At 45.7% G+C, this 18,596-nt stretch overlaps 1 protein-coding gene across 4 annotated transcripts in view; it reads right to left on the bottom strand.

Moving 5' to 3' along the window:
• Positions 1 to 18,596, bottom strand: part of LOC143824740 (phosphatidylinositol 3,4,5-trisphosphate 3-phosphatase TPTE2-like) — a 40,380-nt gene that overhangs the window by 20,116 nt on the left and 1,668 nt on the right. For 3 of the 4 annotated variants that reach the window (XM_077312326.1, XM_077312316.1, XM_077312335.1), the window contains exons 2-7: positions 15,017 to 15,105; positions 12,151 to 12,231; positions 8,962 to 9,009; positions 7,748 to 7,897; positions 4,564 to 4,683; positions 2,073 to 2,172 (exon numbers count right to left, since the gene is read on the bottom strand). In XM_077312326.1, the coding sequence (XP_077168441.1) occupies positions 2,073 to 2,172; positions 4,564 to 4,683; positions 7,748 to 7,897; positions 8,962 to 9,009; positions 12,151 to 12,231; positions 15,017 to 15,066 (549 nt within the window). In that variant the 5' untranslated portion in view covers positions 15,067 to 15,105. Of the gene's footprint in view, positions 1 to 2,072; positions 2,173 to 4,563; positions 4,684 to 7,747; positions 7,898 to 8,961; positions 9,010 to 12,150; positions 12,232 to 15,016; positions 15,106 to 18,345; positions 18,400 to 18,596 lie in introns of those variants that run through there. The other variant, XM_077312308.1, reaches the window with a different exon arrangement.

The raw sequence follows: 18,596 nt of genomic DNA, 5'->3' as shown, positions 1-18,596 counted from the left end.
CCCAGCAAGCTGGGTACTCATTTTACCGACCTCGGGAGGATGGAAGGCTGAGTCAACCTTGAGCCGGCTGCTGGGATTGAACTCCCAGCCTAATGGGCAAAGCTTTCAGACGGCTGCCTTACCACTCTGCGCCACAAAAGGCTCCTCATGAGGGATTAGTTGTACTCTATTAGAGAGCCAGCTTGGTGTAGTGGTTAGGATTGGGGACTTCTAATCTGGAGTGCCAGGTTTGATTCCGCACTTCCCCACATGCAACCAGCTAGGTAACCGTGGGTTCCTTACAGCACTGATAAAGCTGACAGAGCAGGAATATCAGGGCTCTCTCAGCCTCACCTCCCTTCTCAGGGTGTCTGTTGTGGGGAGAGGAAAGGGAAGGCAAATGTAAGACGCTTTGAGACTCCTTCAGGTAGAGAAAAGAGGCTTATTAGATCCAACTTTTCTTCTATTTGATTTCTGTATGGGCCGCCAACCAGCAACACCCACATATACAATCACATGTTTGGTTGGCTAAAGCCTGTATCCACAATATACAAATTGTCGGCTTGACAAAATTTCATAAATCCCTCTCCTACTTCACTGCATAATCCTTGTACAAATTTTTCAACTACATTTGTTCTTGCTTTGTTTTCTCCTTTTGCAATCTAGTCAACCTATGATTTAGCCCCCGAATGAGGGATAAAGGGCTTTTTGACCTTGGACCCAGTATGGTGGAATGCTCTGCCTTGAGATCAGGATCCTCCTGGATCTTAAACAATTCAAGAGGGCCTGCAAGTCGGATATGTTCCACCAGGTCTGTGGTTGAGGCCAGGAAGAAACATCATAGATGCTGGCCTTCCTGCCTGACAACCCATCCTCTAATAGAAAATAGCCCAAATTATCAGGAGACAGTGGACTTTTAATGTTGAAATGTTTAGAACTATTATTCATACAATTGTTTTAAGAAGAAGAGTTGGTTCTTATATGTTACTTTTCTCTACTAGAAGGAGTCTCAAAGTGGCTTACATTCACCTTCCCTTTCCTCTCCCCACAACAGACACCCTGTGAGGGAGGGGAGGCTGAGAGAGCCCTGATATTACTGAAGAAGAGTTGGTTTTTGTATGCCACTTTTCTCTACCCAAAGAAGTCTCAAAGTGGCTTACAATCTCCTTCCCTTTCCTCCCCACACTAGACAACCTGTAAGGGAGGTGAGGCTGAGAAAGCCCTGAGATTACTGCTCTATCAGAACAGCTTTATCAGTGCTGTGGAGAGCCCAAGGTCAACCAGCATGTGGGGGAATGCAGAATCAACCTGCTCGCCAGTTTAGAAATCCGCATTCCTAATCACTACACCATGCTGGCTCTCTCCATGTTTATTTAAGTTGGTTTTAAGTTGCTGTCGTCGTCCCTGAGCTGACCAGGAAAAGGCAGGGTACTAATAAAATCAGCACATCCTGTTAGGTGCATGATCCATTTCTTCCTGGACGCTTGTATAAAAGCTTTCGATCTCTCCAGCTTCTGGAACTTGGTGGCAAACATGAATGATGGTTACGTTGATTGGTCTGAGATATTACTCAGACTTCTTCATTATAGCCCCTGATTGCTTGTGATACATCTCACCTCACTATTAGAGCAACTCCATTTCTTCTGCTTGTCATTTCCTGAGGCAGAATGATCCTTTGTGTCAGTGTCACCTTCCATTGCTGCCTGCCTCCATCACCATCGAAATATTCGCCTGTCTCCGTCACCATTGAAACCATCCATTCTCTTCTGCTGGTGTGAGTGTTAATTCATGAAGGCGGTGGATAGATCTTAGTCTGGTGTTTCAAGCTTTGGCTATTTCACTTTTCATGACCCTTGATTGAGTCTGGATTCCTGAAGGTAGGGCTCTTAGCTTCATTGACACACTCAAACCCCTTCCCCACTTTAAGGTGCATGTCCGTGGGGGGGGGGGGACTACCGAAGAATCAAATGCAGTCCCCGTGCAGTTTTGCACTTAAATATAGATCCAGATTGCCATTACCTTTCAAAGACATACAGTAATTTCATTTTTTGTAACAGAAAACACCTAAGGGTCAAAATTACTTTCCATCTTACCATCCTCCTGGATGCCTTTTCAAGCTGTCTTTTCTCAGAAGCCAAGCGAAATATTCTTATCAGAATTATAATCCTCAGGGATCGGAAGAACACCACCAGCCTGAACAACGGGAGGAAAAAAAGGATCACGCGAAGACACTGGCAAGATGCAATATGTGTACCCAGTTCCAATTCTCAATTTGGCAAATCTCTCCCTCCACTTGGAAACACCATGGGAGACTCTTGCAAGCCACGTGGGGTTTGAACCGAGAAATCAGCACCGTTATCTGCTGTGATCCGTGATGGTATCATGCCAGATCTTACCCATGGTATTGATAAGTACTACGCTTATGGCAGAGAAAATGAATTCCCTGTATTCTTTTGTCAGGCCCAAGCGGTTGGAAGAGTACACTCATTTCTATCCTCTCCGAAGAAGCATTTGGAAAGGAAACCAGCATTAAGGTAACTCATTGGGATAGGTCAGGGCCATGAACACAAGGTGTACCGCTCCTCCTAACAAGACTTCTGTGAGCAACACCTCAGTCGCCACAGGTGAAGGGGTCATGTCAGCCAGCCATCTCCCCCCACCGCCTTCTCTTCTTATACATTTCCCATTTGGTGTTAAGTCCATATTTAAACCAAATCAGTTTTCGAAGGTAGATTCTACAGCACATATTTATTTTATTTATTTATTATATTTATATATCACCCTCCTTGGAGGCGGTATATCTAGTAAGCTTATCCTTTTGTACCTGCCCTGGTCTACTTGCATGGCAGAGACACACCTGATAAAGAAAAGAGTGACTCGAAAGGCCACTACACAGAAAAGAGTTTGTATATCGGCTGTCTTTCCAGTGCACAGCTGTCAACATTACACTTATGCCCTTGGGGAGATGGGCAATAAGACCATGAAGGAGTGCCAGTACGAGACACAGATGAGATCACAAGTGATTTTCTGAAGTCAGTGAGTAGCCAACCAGCCAGCAACAAATTAGCAAGGAGACCTATCAGCACCATTCTGTTTTGCAGCAAGATCAGTTTGACTCTGACAGGAAACTGACAGGGATGTTTTCCAATCTACTCCCCCCTCAACTTCCTTGAAATCACTAAACCCGACTGACAAATGCCACAGAAACAAACAGCAGTTGTTCATTATTCTTGATCACTGCAACTCAGGGGTCCCCAATACTGTTGAGCCTGCGGGCACTATTGGGATTTTGAAAACAGTTACTGAGCACCTCCATAAAATGGCTTGAGGGGGGGGGGAATGCAGGGGCCAATCACAGAATGCTGGGAGGTTGCAAGCCACGCATCCTCCTTTTTAGGAGCTGTTTACAAGTGCACAGAACAGTGTTGAATCTTGGACGCTTTGTAATGCACCTTCTGCTCCAGTGAGATAGAAAAAAGCCATAACTGGCTCTTTGCTTTGGAGTCAAAGGACAAGGGCACTGGGAAGGAACAGATGTATGTGCCTTGTTAGGGATCACTACTCTACCATGTCATACATGGAGCTTTAAGGGTTCTTTCTTGCTATGTATTGGGAGGTGAATGCACACCACTGAAATAGAGGCATAGATGAAGAGTATTTAAGCCCCTTGGAGTCACAGCCAGCCTATTAGGAGGACAGGATGCTCAAAACAAGGCCCTTTTAAAATGAGCATGACTTATAACATCTATGGCCTTCCTAGACAAAAACACCCCATACAGACATCTAGCCTGGAGACCTACCAGCAGCGATTACTATGGGCTAGAAAGGGACCAAACCAAAGATGCTACCATACAAGATGCTGCTAATTAGTTAATAATCAATTGTTTTAATTGTTTTTGGGCACCACAGTTGGAGAGATGTAGACAAACTGGAGCATGTCCAGAGGAGGGCAACAAAGATGGTGAGGGGTTTGGAGACCAAGACGCATAAAGAAAGGTTGGGGGAGCTTGGTCTGTTTAGCCTAGAGAGGAGACGACTGAGAGGGGATTTGATAACCATCTTCAATATTTAAAAGGGTACCATGTAGAGGATGGAGAAGAATTGTTCTCTCTTGCCCCAGGGGGACAGACCAGAACCAATGGGATGAAATTAATTCAAAAGAAATTCCGTCTAAACATCTGGAAGAAGTTCCTGACAGCTAGATCGGTTTCTCAGTGGAACAGGCTTCCTCGAGAGGTGGTGGGTTCTCCATCTTTGGGAATTTTTAAACAGAGGCTGGATAGCCATCTGGCAGAGAGGCTGATTCTGTGAAGGTTCAAGGGGGTGGCAGGTTGCAGTGGATGAGCAATAGGGTTGTTGAGTGCCCTGCATTGTGCAGGGGGTTGGACTAGATGACCCAGGTGGTCCCTCCCAACTCTATTATTCTTTGATTTAATGTTGTTAATATTTAATCTGTTTTAATGGTTTGCTATTTGATAATTATGTATGCACACTGTGCTAAGCTGATCCTGGGAGGGCGGTATAGAAATACAATTATCAACAACAACAATAATCAATTGTGCCTCGTGCTGCATGCCTCCATACCTTGGAATTTGGCTGACGGCGTCTAAATCAGACACGAAATAGATTATATTGATGAACAGTGTTCCTACAACAATGACAGAATCCAGAATATTTAGCTTGGATTCGAAGTAATTCTGGAAGCTGGAAAAAAAACAGAAAGCAGACTAGGACAAAAGTAACTGGTTAGCAGCAATTCTCAGTAAATGGCTGGTGGTGCTTGTTTTTTCAAGTCTTTGGAAGGCAATTTATGCTTACAGGGCTTTTATCATCAGCATAAATAAAGAATATTCTCCAGAAGAGTTGGGGACCACTATATGGTGATCTTGCAAGAGGCTGTCTAGCAATTAACTGTAGAACAGCATCCACCTGAAAGACAAGTAAGGGCAGACTGGATCCTGTAGCTACCAGAGAAGTTCCCAGGGGTCTGAGAGCCTCCCCTCTCCCTAAACTTGGGCTGGTTCAGCTCCAGATAGAACAGACTTGTTGAACTGACCCAGGCACAAAGCCTGGCAGAATGACAGGACTGGTTGGCTCTGCTCTCCTTCCTTTGTAAGGATGGGGCCAGGGCCCCTTTTCAGGGTTGTTTTTTCCTCCTCTGTCTCTGAAAACAAGGCTAACCAAGCTAAGTGCCCTGCTAGATTCAGCTAGGAACCATCCTGGAATTAGGCCTATATGAGCTGGGGGCCCCTCTAGAATCCTCCAGCCTCCAAGGGCTGTACACATTATATTTTCTTCCCATCCTCCTTAAATCTGGCAAGTTGTATACAACAAACTGTGTTTGCAGTGGGGCCATGGATCAGTGCTAGAACACTAGCTTGGCATGCAGAAGGTCCCAGTTAGCATTCCCTCTAAGCCAGGCCTTTCTCCACCAGGGTTCCATGAAACAATTCCAAGGTCTTTGTGGTTCCAATTTGGAACAGGACGAAAAGGGCAGGGAAAGTGTACTAAGCAGATGTGTGCCTGCATCGTTTTCCCACCCCAAAATGGCCACAGGGATCCACTGTTTGCTCTGCAGGGGAAACTTGTGCGTAGCCATCAGCACACCAGTTTCCTCAGTGAAGTAAAGCAGCTCTCAGCTGGGCCAAATTGGGAAAACAGCATGAAGGGGAAGAAAGCTTAAGCCTCTTCTCCCCACATATCATAGTCCTGATCCAAACTGTTACCCCCCATGTGCTTTAAGGGAACTAAATCCCAAGTGCAGGATTTGCATCATGTGCCTGAGAGGGTTGGCTTTTTATACCCTGCTTTTCACTACCCAAAGGAATCCCCGAAATGGCTTGCAGACTTCCCCTCCTCTCCTCATTACAGACGCCCTGTGAGATAGGTGGAGCTGAGTTCTAAGAAAACTGCTCTGCGAGAACAGCTCTACGAGAACTGGGTCTAGCCCAGGGTCACCCAGCTGGCTGTGTGTGAAGGACCGGGGGATGAAACCAAATTCTCCAGATCAGAGTCCACCATTGTTAACCACTATACCACGCTGGCTCTCTGATCAATGGGGCCCAGTGTGAACAAGAAGAAAATATAGTTAGGCCCTCAAGAGATAGAGCAGGATGAATTCCCGCCTTTTTCCTTAAAGCCCCCCCCCCTCCACATTCAGTTGCTTTTTACATTCCACCTACTCTGTTACACTTCCAGTCATCACCAGACTTGCTCTTGAGGTTCTTCTTTTAATTTACAAATACATATTTTTCAGCCTATCGAGAAAATCTCCTGAGTAGATAGGCCTATGGGTTAGGTCCCCTGGACAGCTCTCATTATCCAACTGGGGGAATAATCCAACTGCGATAATCCTCCAAAAATTCACAGGGATCAAATATTTAGTCCATCTCAAACCACAGTAAGAACCAATGGCAAATTCTCTGCATATTGCAGAACAGAAAAAAAATGTGAGTCCAAGGCACCTTGTTGTTGTTAGGTGCGAAGTCGTGTCTGACCCATCGCGACCCCATGGACAATGATCCTCCAGGCCCTCCTGTCCTCTACCATTCCCCAGAGTCCATTTAAGTTTGCACTGACTGCTTCAGTTACTCCATCCAGCCACCTCATTCTCTATCATCCCCTTCTTCTTTTGCCCTCAATCGCTCCCAGCATTAGGCTCTTCTCCAGGGCGTCCTTCCTTCTCATGAGGTGGCCAAAGTATTTGAGTTTCACCTTCAGGATCTGGCCTTCTAAGGAACAGTCAGGGCTGATCTCCTCTAGGACTGACCGGTTTGTTCGCCTTGCAGTCCAAGGGACTCGCAAGAGTCTTCTCCAGCACCAGAGTTCAAAAGCCTCAATTCTTTGATGCTCTACCCAACTTTCGCAGCCATACATTACAACTGGGAATACCATAGCCTTGACTAAACGCATTTTTGTTGGCAGGGTGATGTCTCTGCTTTTTAGGATGCTGTCTAGATTTGCCATAGCTTTCCTCCCCAGGAGCAAGTGTCTTTTAATTTCTTTGCTGCAGTCCCCATCTGCAGTGATCTTGGAGCCCAGGAAAATAAAATCTGTCACTATCTCCATTTCTTCCCCATCTATTTGCCAGGAATTGAGAGGGCCGGATGCCAAAACCTTGTACAAAGTTTTATTCAAGGTGTGAGCTTTTGCATGCATGCACACTTCCTCAGATAATGGTTCCATTTGGACTCACATTTTGTTCTGCTACTTCAGACCAACCCAGCTACCACCTGCAGAAGGGAAAGAACAGCTTCTCTGAAGTTACGGCTCCTTACAGAATTCCAGGGCATCTCTCCCTGGTTCCACAGCCTTACACAATAAGCAGATTGTTAGGATAGTTTTATAGACTTGCCTGTTGCTTTCAAGATCAAAACTAAACAGCGAGCCAGTTTGGTATGGCGGTTAGAGTGTAAGACTAGGATCTGGGAAACCCAGGTTCAAATTCCCATGGAAGCTCACAGGGTGAACTCGGGCTAGTCACACCCACACAGCCGAACCTACCTCATAGGGTTGTTGTAAGGATTAAATGGAGGACTGAAGAATGAGGTAACCTGCTTTGGGTCCCCACTGGGGAGAAAGGCAGGGTATAAATGAAAAATTCTTATCTTGTGAATTTCCAGCATTATAGTTGTGAATTTCCTGCATTCTGCAGAGGGTTAGACTAGATGATCCTGGAGGTTCCTTCCAATTCTTATGATTCTATGATTATACTCTATAGAGGTTTTAACAGCGCAAATGAACACCCCACAGGTATTCACATACTTACCCTTCAAGATACACTCGTAAGAGAACATCTATGAAGAAGAAGAGTGCGATAGCCAGAGAGATGCTTTCCATTATCTCCATTTCGTCCTCAATCACAAAAGATAGAACCACCAGTAGAATGTCCACAAAAATAAGCACAATGCCAAATAATCTACAAAAGCAAAGGGAGAGGGGGGGAAGTTATAAGCATTCAAAAGACAAACAGCACACAGGAGGGGAAAAATCTATCCTGTTTTTTTCTCCACTACATGGTTGATTATCACATTACAATCCACAGAAGGGAGACAAAAACAAACAATTATTAGGACAACATTTGACAATCTGGATAAATCGCACCTATTTTGGGTGGGTTAAAGGTACAGATCTGCCAAACAAAGACATTTAATACCAGCATGTTGTACAAATAGATGGGGGCAGAGAGCATGCTACACATCAGCTTGCCGGCTTCCAAGAAATCTCCTGGGATTCTAACTCATCTGCAAGCCTACAGAGATCCTTTCCCTTAAGGAAAACGGCAGCTTTGGAGGGCAGACTCTATGCCATTACACCATACTGAGGCTCTTCCCCCGCCCTCCACAGGCCACACTCCCAAACTACATGGCAATTTATCCCAGAGTTGGCAGCCCTAGCAATAAAGAGTCTAGTTATGACACTCATTGTTGGCAGCATTTAAATATGTGAAAGACCAAAACACCAGATTGCTTTAAGAATAAAATAGTTTAAAGAAAAAAATAGTTTTAATGTGAAGAGACAACTTTGTGTAGAAGGAAAGTCGTCTAACTGTTCTATTCTGCATTCAAGCTGTTATGGAGGCAAATAGGAAGTATGGTCAAGGGACAAGACAGTCTCCCATTGTGCCAATCAAGACACAGGAGGAGATAATTTTTTTTAAAAACAGGAAGTTCCTAGTCTAATTATGCTAAATAAACATATCCTACGATGCCCCCTGCAGGACACTCTTTATATTATGCTCAATTATGCACACTGCAGATCATACATATTCCAGCATATCATACCCTGATTACCAACCTGTGGCTTTCCAGAGATCCATGGACTACAATTGTCATGAGCCCCTGCCAGCATGTGACAAATTGTGTTTATACTATGCAAACTTCCAACCAAAATCGCTATTAGGGGGGGAAAATGGACAATTTCAAAATCCCAATTTAAAGCAGGATTGCTTTTATAGATGCTTGCGTTGTGGCTTATACATACCTGAATCCGAAAGACATCAGGTATGGCGAAACCTTCTTCTTAAGAATACTGGCATGGAAAACAAAAAGGGAGAGAACAATGGGAGATTATTTTTAGGACTCAGGTGTCAACATGGCTGGTTTTTATCGCCCAACCACCACTGTGTAGGCTTGGTCCTTTGGAAGGGGAAACTAACAGGAAACTACACCAACGCAGAGTCAGTAAACCCTGCAAATCCAGTTTTAAATATTATAGATTAATGGATGCCCTAATGTCTGGAGAGCTCAGGGCTTTTTAAAACATTACACAATGCATTTCCAAGGGGGCAGGTTTTGCCTACAGCTGAACACCCATCAGCATTCACCAATGGATCTTGGTCTGTCAGCGATTCCTACCTGATTCTTCACTGGCAACTTGGCAAAGGGAGAAGATACACAATGCATGTTAATCCACGCTGCGACGAATATTAAGATAATATTGTGGCACAAATGATCATCCTCTTCCATCCAGAGCTATATGCAGATTGTGCCTACAACATGAAAGGCTGCTCTCAACCCTTAAAACAATGAGTCCCTTGTCCTCCAGCACTGAATTAAAGTCCCCTGGGAGACTTGCTGGCTAGGCAGCAGTGTCCTATTACATTAAAGGTTAGATCCTACCAGCTTCTGCGCTTGATTCCACTCCTTGCTACAACCCCTACTTTTGTTCAAACGCATCCCCAAAAATCCCCAACACATCTTTTTCATTGCTTAAATGGGAGCCTTTCCTCGCACTTCTGCCAGGAAAAGAGCCATGAGGATCCAACCCTAAGATGCTAACTTAGGAAGAAGAGTTGGCTTTTTGGCTTTTCTCTACCTGAGTCTCAAAGTGGCTTACATTCGCCTTCCCTTTCCTCTCCCCACAACAGACACCCTGTGAGGGAGGGGAGGCTGAGAGAGCCCTGATATTACTGAAGAAGAAGAAGAAGAGTTGGTTCTTCTATGCCGCTTTTCTCTATCCGAAGGAGTCTCAAAGCGGCTTACATTCACCTTCCCTTCCTCTCCCCACAACAGCAATGCAAAACACCTCAAATTCCAGGCCAGCCCATGGGTTAATCTGTTGCAGAACACATGACACCTGAGAAAAGGTCTAGCAGCACTAACAAGAGAACAAGAGTAACAAATTTCTGTGAGCAACATCTTGTTTTACCAGAAAGGCAGAGCAAGTTCTCAGGGACACCCTAGACATGACAGCGTCCAGGGGCCGACTCACTGTTTTAAAATGCCATGACAATGTGGCAGGCTAAGGTGCTTTTGTTACCCAACTCTGTGCCAAAACAGCTGTATGGGGGGGGGGGGTTCTGCTGCAAGGTCCCAGCATTTTAAAATCAGTTTAAAATGCCAGCAGCACCCAAGACTTGGACCTAAGAATGTTGCCACATTCAGCCCCCCCCCATCAAAGATTTTTGCACTCAGAAAGGGGAAAGTAAAAACATGTGACAAGTTACAAAGCCTGGTTTGAGACATTAAATAACATGAGCTCAGAGTCAGGTGAGTTGGGCTGAAACACCTTAATTATGTGTACTAATTTACTGCCTACGTGCATTGATTCCTATTTCGATGTGTCTGAAGAAGTGTGCTTACAGCTTAATTAAAACTTTGTTGGTCTTAAAGGTGCCAATGGATTCAAAGTTTGAAGAAGAGTTGGTTCTTATATGCTGCTTTTCCCTACCCAAAGGAGGCTCAAAGCGGCTTATAGTCGCCTTCCCATTCCTCTCCCCACAACAGACACCCTGCGGGGTGGGTGAGGCTGAGAGAGCGCTGATATCACTGCTCAGTCACAACAGTTTTATCAGTGCTGTAGAGAGCCCAAGGTCACCCAGCTGGTTGCATGTGGGGGAGCGCAGAATCGAACCTGGCATGCCAGATTAGAAGTCTGCACTCCTAACCACTACACCAAACTGGCTCAGAGTGCAGTCTTTCTTCCCTCCCTAAAGAATCTCAGCCTCTCAACTGCTGCAGCCCAAAACTCTGTGCCAACTGGGTCAGAGGGCGCATGAAAATGTTGAAAAGCGTAGGGGAGAGCACCGCACCCTGAGGGACCTCACAAGGGAGCCAATAAGGGCACAATAACTCATCCCCCATCACTACCTTCTGTATTCGGTTGTGGAGGAAGGAGTGTATCCAGCTCAAAGCTGTGCCCTATATCCCCATCCCGGCGAGGCGGTGTGCCAGCAGTTCATGATCAACCACGTCAAACGCGGCTGACAGATCTAAAAGAACCAGCACGGCAGAACTGCCCTGGCAGAGGAGGTCATCCAACAAGGCGACCAACACCATCTCCAGGACGGAAGCCAGACTGGTATGGATCGAGTGCCGAAGTTTCCTCCAGAAATGCCATGAGCTGGATCCATAAGTCTCTGCGGGCGAGCTAAAATCTGTTCGACACCCAACATAGGGGGAGGTGGCAACCTTAGCAGAGTAGTCAGAGCATAGTGGTCCGACCATGGCACAGCATTAGCTGCGACCAGATCCACATTCAACCCTGTGCTGAAAATGAGGTCCAGGGTGTGACCTGCTTGGTGGGTAGGACCAACAACAAATTGCAAGAGCCCTAGCATCGCCATGGCTGACACTAGGTCCAGCCCATTTCCGGAGGGCAGCAGCGCTGCATGGACATTAAAGTCCCACAGTATTAGTAATCTAGGGCAGGGGTCATCAACCCCCAGTCTGCAGCCCGGTGCCGGGCCACAAAGGCCACGGTACCGGGCGGCCGGAAGCCACACCTGCCTCCCCCTGCCTGCAGCGAGAACGAAGGGAAGAGGCAGGCGCAGCCACCGGCACGCCGGTGATGCAAACGCGCATGTGCATTAGCACCACCTAGTGGCGAAAACGCGCGTGCGCTGCAACTGCGCGTACGCGTTTTCGCAGCACCCGGGCCATCGGCTCTCCCCTCACTCCAGAGGCAGTCCCTGACCTGAGAAAGGTTGGGGACCGTTAATCTAGGGAACTGTAGCATCCAGGCCGACACCGTTGTTAGCTACAGTAATCCCCCGTGAGGAGGAAAATGCGGTATTAACTTCATACAACTTGGTCTGAACGACTGTAATAAAGTTTGAACTGAACAGTATAAATAAAATTTCAGCAACACCAATTTGGTTGGGGGGAAGGGGGAGGTGATGATCAGGCTGTTCGTAATTCAGATTAACCCAATGGATACAAGCTCACTTACTAAGCACACGTGTTCGATTCTCCTTCATCTTCAGCATTGCCATCATCGATCTCAACAAATGGCTCCTTGTTCTGCTGACTTCTGCCATGGAATCAGTCAAAAGGGTTATGGACTCATTCATTCATTTATTTATTCAGTTTATATGCCGCCCTTCTCTGAGGGCTCAGGGAGGCTTACAACATTTGGAATTATTCAAATTATTAGCCACGTTGGTCTGAAGTAGCACAATAAAAATCAGAGTCCAGTGGCACCTTTAAGACCAACAAAGATTTAATTCAAGGCGTGAGCTTTCGAGTGCAAGCACTCTTCCTCAGACTAAGAACTGACCATCATGACAGTGGAAGTCGTTGATCACTGGCATTGACAGTTTTATTTCTCATATATGTCTTTGTGAACGACAACTGAATTCGAGGGGTCTGATTGGCTGGTTTGGCAGGGAGTTGTCGTGTGGCTGTATTTGGATACTGTGACACAGTTTACTAATGTAACAGGATTGACTTTTGCTTATATATTCCCACTGTCAGGATGGTCAGTTCTTAGCCTGACGAAGAGTGCTTGCACTCAAAAGCTCACGCCTTGAATAAATCTTTGTTGGTCTTAAAGGTGCCACTGGACTCTGATTTTACCATTTGGACTGACAGAGTTAAAACATTTGCACACAACAATTCAGTATTAAACATTAAAACAGTTAACATTAAACTTAGGAGCTCTTCAAGTTCATTCCCAGCTCTTATGCCCTCAGGGTATGGGAATAAAGTGCTATATAGATGCCAGGAGGTGACGTCTATTCCACCAGTCTCAGCCAACTCAGGGCATTTTACATAACTGTATAAAATACTAAAATACAAGCTAAAATCTGATAGGTTAAAATTTCAGAATCAATTATCGTAATATCACCCATGAAATCCTATCCTAGGATTGGGGAGAGCATGATATGAACTTCCCTAAGAACTGTTTGGCTAATGCAGGTACAAGCGGAAAGTTGTATGAGATCAGGTGTCAGCTTTTTTTTAGGCGTCTACCATAGGCCTGATTGAACACCTCTGCGGAACTGTTGTAATACCCACAGGGCTCTGGTCGCCCTTGGCAGAGCTTCCCACCAGCAGTTTGATCTCTTTGGGGCCTGGGATCCTAAGTAGATGTTGGTCAATAAAGACACAAGGGCCCCCAAGACCATTAAGGGCCTTAAAGATTCAGAACCAAAACCTTGAATTTGATTCAGTCTACAATCTGGAGCCAGTGCAGAGATCGACAAGATTTTCAGGGTATAAGTTTTTGAGAATAAAATCGGACAAAGGAAACTTTGACTCTAGAAAGTTTGCTCTCTGAAAATCTAGCTGGCCTCTCTCAATCTAGCTCTCCTCCCGTCTCAAGTTGTGCAACACACAATGGCTCCTGGCAGCCTAGATGAATAATGCGATTTATTCTCCTTTCCACTCGACCAACTACAACTGCTACCTGAACCAGAGTGCTCATGACAGGTTGTGAGAATGCAAATATGGTGTATAGGGATAGGGATGTAGGTGGTCTGACTTTATTACATTTTCCTAATGATGGTAAAGGCCAACAATGACTGCATCTGAATATGCATGGACATATGAGGAGAGACACATTTAGAACCTTCGTCTTCAGGGCAGAATTAGAGTTACATAAAGTACAGAGGGGCCATTATATTATTTATTTATGTCTCTATATGTATACCACCACTCACAACCGGTCTTCTCACGGCAGTTCACAGAACCAGTCGTCTCATGGCAGTTCAGTAGACTAGGCCAGGGGTAGTCAAACTGCGGCCCTCCAGATGTCCATGGACTACAATTCCCACGAGCCCCTGCCACCATTCTCTGGCAGGGGCTTGTGGGAATTGTAGTCCATGGACATCTGGAGGGCCGCAGTTTGATTACCCCTGGACTAGGCCATCGTTTTTACGAAGGAAGGTTTGGTGGACCAATAACAAAACTATTAAGGCATCGCATGATAAATTGTAGAAATGGCACAGTACAACCAGATCTGGCATCAAAACACGCTCTAGAAACCAAGGACTTCTTCAGTAATAAAAACCATCAGAAACCTAGAAAGCACTTTACCTATGAAAGTCTCCTCTTCTTCCTGTAACAGACCACTATAACAGCCAAGCCAGTAATTATGAAATTGCTCTTAGTCACAGCTAAACTAAAACATAGTGGGAAAAGTTTTACTGGTGGTCCCAGGCCTCCGGGATATATGCCTGGCCTCAACCAGGGCCAAGGCTTTTTTGGCCCTGGCCCCAACATGTTAGAATGAGCTCCCAGAAGAGCTATGGGCCCTGCAGGATTTGTCAGCTTTCCGTAGGGTCTGCAAGATGGAGCTCTTCCACCAGGCAGATGGTAGAGGCCAGAACGGTTCCTACCATGGTCTGCTGTGGATCTTTAAGCTGAAGCCAACTGAGTTCCTCGCTCCCAGATAGTGATAGACCCATGATGAACAGAGGAAGAGGGGAGGGAGTTACAGTATTTGCTGGCGTATAAGACTACTTTTCCCCCCTGAAAAACATGCCTCCAAGTGAGGGGGTCGTCTTATATGCTGGGTGCACTAGATAGACATAGCTGCCCATAGTGGCCCATAGTACTGTATTTTGAGTGGAAATGTTGAGGGGTCGTCTTATACTCCCAGTCGTCTTATATGCCGGCAAATACGGTCTATATTTATTATCCGCCATCTTGATATTGTGTATTGTCTTTTAATTATGTTTTAATGTTTTATGGGATTTATTGTATTTATGGATTGTATAAACCGCCATGAGACATTTGAGAGCAGCGGTATATAAGTATAAATATAAATTAATTAATTAAATCAGTGCAATTTCACGTCATCCAGAATAACTTACCCTGGAGTCGCTTGCAACACAGGACCTTGGCCATAACTCACAGTGGACATCTTACTCTTCCTATTTTTGGAATTAAAGAGGCAGCTTCCCTAGAAGGGAAAAAAGACAAACCTTTTAGAGAACAGCTAAACTAGCTTGCCACCTCACTGACACCATAATACAGAGGACAGCTCTCCAATGGCTGATCTCTTTTCTCTGGAATCATGGACAGAAGGTAGCAATTGGGGAGCACCAATGACATCAGTATCAGCTCCCACGTGGAGCACCACAAGGACTGGTTCTCTCCCCAATCCTATTCAATATCTTCATGCACCCTCTTGCCCAGCAGGTATGGAGGATAGGACTGGGATGTTATTAATACGCCCATTACACCCAGTTCTTCTTCCTGATGGATGGCCACCCTGATTCCCTCCAGACTCATTAGCAGGATGTCTGAAAGCAGTGATGGATTGGCTCAACCAGAGCTGTCTGAAATTCAGTCCTTAAGACAGGACGTCTGTAGTTCAGTAGGAAGAGACCTGGCGAGGAAGCACGACTGGCATACCTGGATGGGGTGCAACTACTAGTAGCACACTCAGCCAGGGACCTGGGCATGATCTTTGACACCTCCCTCTCCATGGAGGAACAGATCACAAGAGTAGCACGGCTAGAATTCTTCCATCTGCAACACGCTAAGCGACTAGTGCCCTACTTGGCCCTAGAACACCTAGCCACAGGCAGCAGTCACCTCCAGGCTGGATTTCTGTAACTCGCTCTATGCAGGCCTACCCTTATCCCTGACCCGTAAACTACAACTGGTGCATAACGCAACAGCCAGGGTTCTCATGAGAACACCTTGGAGGGCCCATATCCAACCAAACAGCTGCACTGGTTACCAGTTGAGTACCGAATCAGGCTTAAGGTTCTGCTAATCACCTTCAAAGCCATACTCAGTCTGGGCCCTGAATACCTGAGGGACTGCCTCTCTGCCTTTGCCCCCCCCCTGGAGAGCATTATACCCCACAAACGCCAACAAGCTGGTGATCCCTGGTCCCAGAGAGGCTCACCTGGCCTTGACCAGGGCCAGGGCTTTTTCTGTCCCATTTGGAGGAATGAACTCCCAGAAGAGATCAGGGCCCTGCCAGAGTTAAAACAATTCTGCCTGCAAAATGGAGCTCTTCGAGCCAGCTTCCAGTCAAGGCCAGTGAATCCAGATCTCAAAGGCCCGTTCCACCACCAACTATGTCTTGCAGATGGAAAAACTGAAATTGCAAGGCAGTGAACAATGTACAACTGCTGAGTTGCGGAGCTGAAATGTTCTAATTCCAAATGTTGTGTTAAATATTTTACTGTCACAAATTGCACAGTTTGACATGGTATCTGCTCCAAATGATGACATTTCTTGTACTGTACCATGAAAAAAGAACATTTTGACTGCAAACTGCCCTGAGCTGCAGGGGAGGGTAGTACATAAATATCTGTTCCTCATAATATATTTCTGGTAAGGGCTTGTAGGAGAAGCACGTCTCATGGCTTAAGTGCCACTCAGTGCTTAACACCCTCTCAGGGCAGCTGTTCCATCCTGAGTGCCTCCTCCTCTAACCCCCTCCTCCACTGGCCAGCCAATCGCCTTCCATCCCCTACCCAACCAACCCCTCCTCCTTCCACTTCCTTTGGAGGCTCGGAGGCTGCAGATCCCTGTCGCGTGAGAGCCACCCCTGCTGGTGAGTTCCCTAACCGCTGCCTGCAGCCTTTCCAGGTCCTGGGGGGAGGCTGTCTGCAGAGTTCTTCCACCCCAACCCCCCAATCTAGCACCCATTGTATTCCTGAATACAATGGGCTTGGCCCCTAGTAATATATATAATATAATAAAATATAAAAGACACCTTAACCACTGCCCAAAGCTTTCCAATCAAGTTCAAGCTTTCATTCCATCAAGACTGAATCTGCATTTCACAACAAAAAGCAACACCTGCCCTCCTCTTTGCTTTCAAATTTGAGAGAACTCATTAGTTAAAGCACGATAACAATTGCTGAAATAACCAAGCGTGCCACCTGCATCCTCTCCTCAGCCACCCAGTAAAGTAGGCCAGGAATATCACCATATTTCAGAAGGCCAGAGGAAATATGACCTTGCTAGCTCAGGTGACCTCTGAATGAGGGCTTTCCTGTTTTTCAGCATCATATAGTTCTCCCAGAAAGGGTCAACCTATGCCTGAGCTGTTCATCAGCAGGTAGTGTGGGATGGGAGTCACATGATTTGGATGCTCTTCCTTACAAGAGTTTACTTCTAGCAAGAAAGCCAGCATTTTCAGTGGGTGACATTTTCTGTTTGTAAGAGCTTTCGATCATGCAAGATCCAAATGGTACAGACCGCTTACCATCTTGACAGCTTACAAGCACAAGTCAATCCATTTTCATATAAAATCATAAGATTAAGACATTCAGCTTCATGCCCTGTAACCTGCCAACAATGAAGAGTTAACTACAGAAAGCGGAAAGAAGGAAACCTTAATTCTTCTGCAATGTTGACATGCAGTTTCCATATTAAGCACAGATTCTATCCTTTGACAACACGTGTAGAAACACTGACAGTGTTTGACAGCCAATAGCAGTTGGTATTGCACAAAAAAACTGGTTCTTGATAACGCCAAGCAGAAAAGGCTGCATTCTGGGGCACCAACAGCATAACCTTATTCAGAGTTACTCCACTGGGGGGCCAATGAAACCTGCATAGGATTACACATCCCTCTCCCCAGCCTCTGGGGTAGATACAGCCCCCTACCTCAATGATGCCCTTAAGGGGAACTTTTTACCTGTACAGCCAAACATTTATTCCCAAGGACAGTAATCATGTCCAGTCATTACAGTTTTGTCACCTCATAACGGAAGGCAATCCTCATAACTCCCCACAATCCTGATTGCTATGTTGTTCAAACAAAATATTCCAGTTTTGGAATACACAAACATATAGCTTCAAAAATACAGGTTTCTGATTGCACACACTGAACCTAGAAAACACATGCATTTGCCCTTTTCATACAAAATGGCGGCCATGCTTATTAAGAGGACTGCACAGTCTCCCCTTTACAAGCAGGTGGAACTGCTGAGCAGGGCTATATTACATCTGGGCACAATGCTAACTTGCTGACCCCTGAGATGCTCCCCAAGAGGTCTCATACAACCAAATGGAAGGTCGTGCAACATACAAGAACTGCCCCTCTCCTCATACACTTCTCACCTGCCATAAGGAAAAATACTTTGCCATAGTGAAAGGGCTCCATAAGTTTTGTAAGCCCATGAGCACATTGAGAACCACAGAGTTGGAAGGTACCATACAGGAAACTTACTCCAACCCAAGCTTTATATGGGTCCTCCCCTCTACCCATCGCAAACCGTTTTGTCTAGGCCAGCATCCAGGAACTGCAAAAGATACAAGTTAATAGGAACCACTGACTTCCATGGGTCAAATAGTAACTGGGCAGAAATAACATGCAAGTCCTTCATTATATAGCACCTTTAAGGATCAACCAAGTTTTATTTAAGGTATAAACTTTTGTGTGCATGCAGATATCAAAGTGTGCATAGACATGAAAGCTTG

The sequence above is a fragment of the Paroedura picta genome, chromosome 1, assembly GCF_049243985.1.
Source record: "Paroedura picta isolate Pp20150507F chromosome 1, Ppicta_v3.0, whole genome shotgun sequence".
Taxonomy (NCBI): Eukaryota; Metazoa; Chordata; class Lepidosauria; order Squamata; family Gekkonidae; genus Paroedura; species Paroedura picta.
This window is presented reverse-complemented; position numbering and strand designations above follow the sequence as displayed.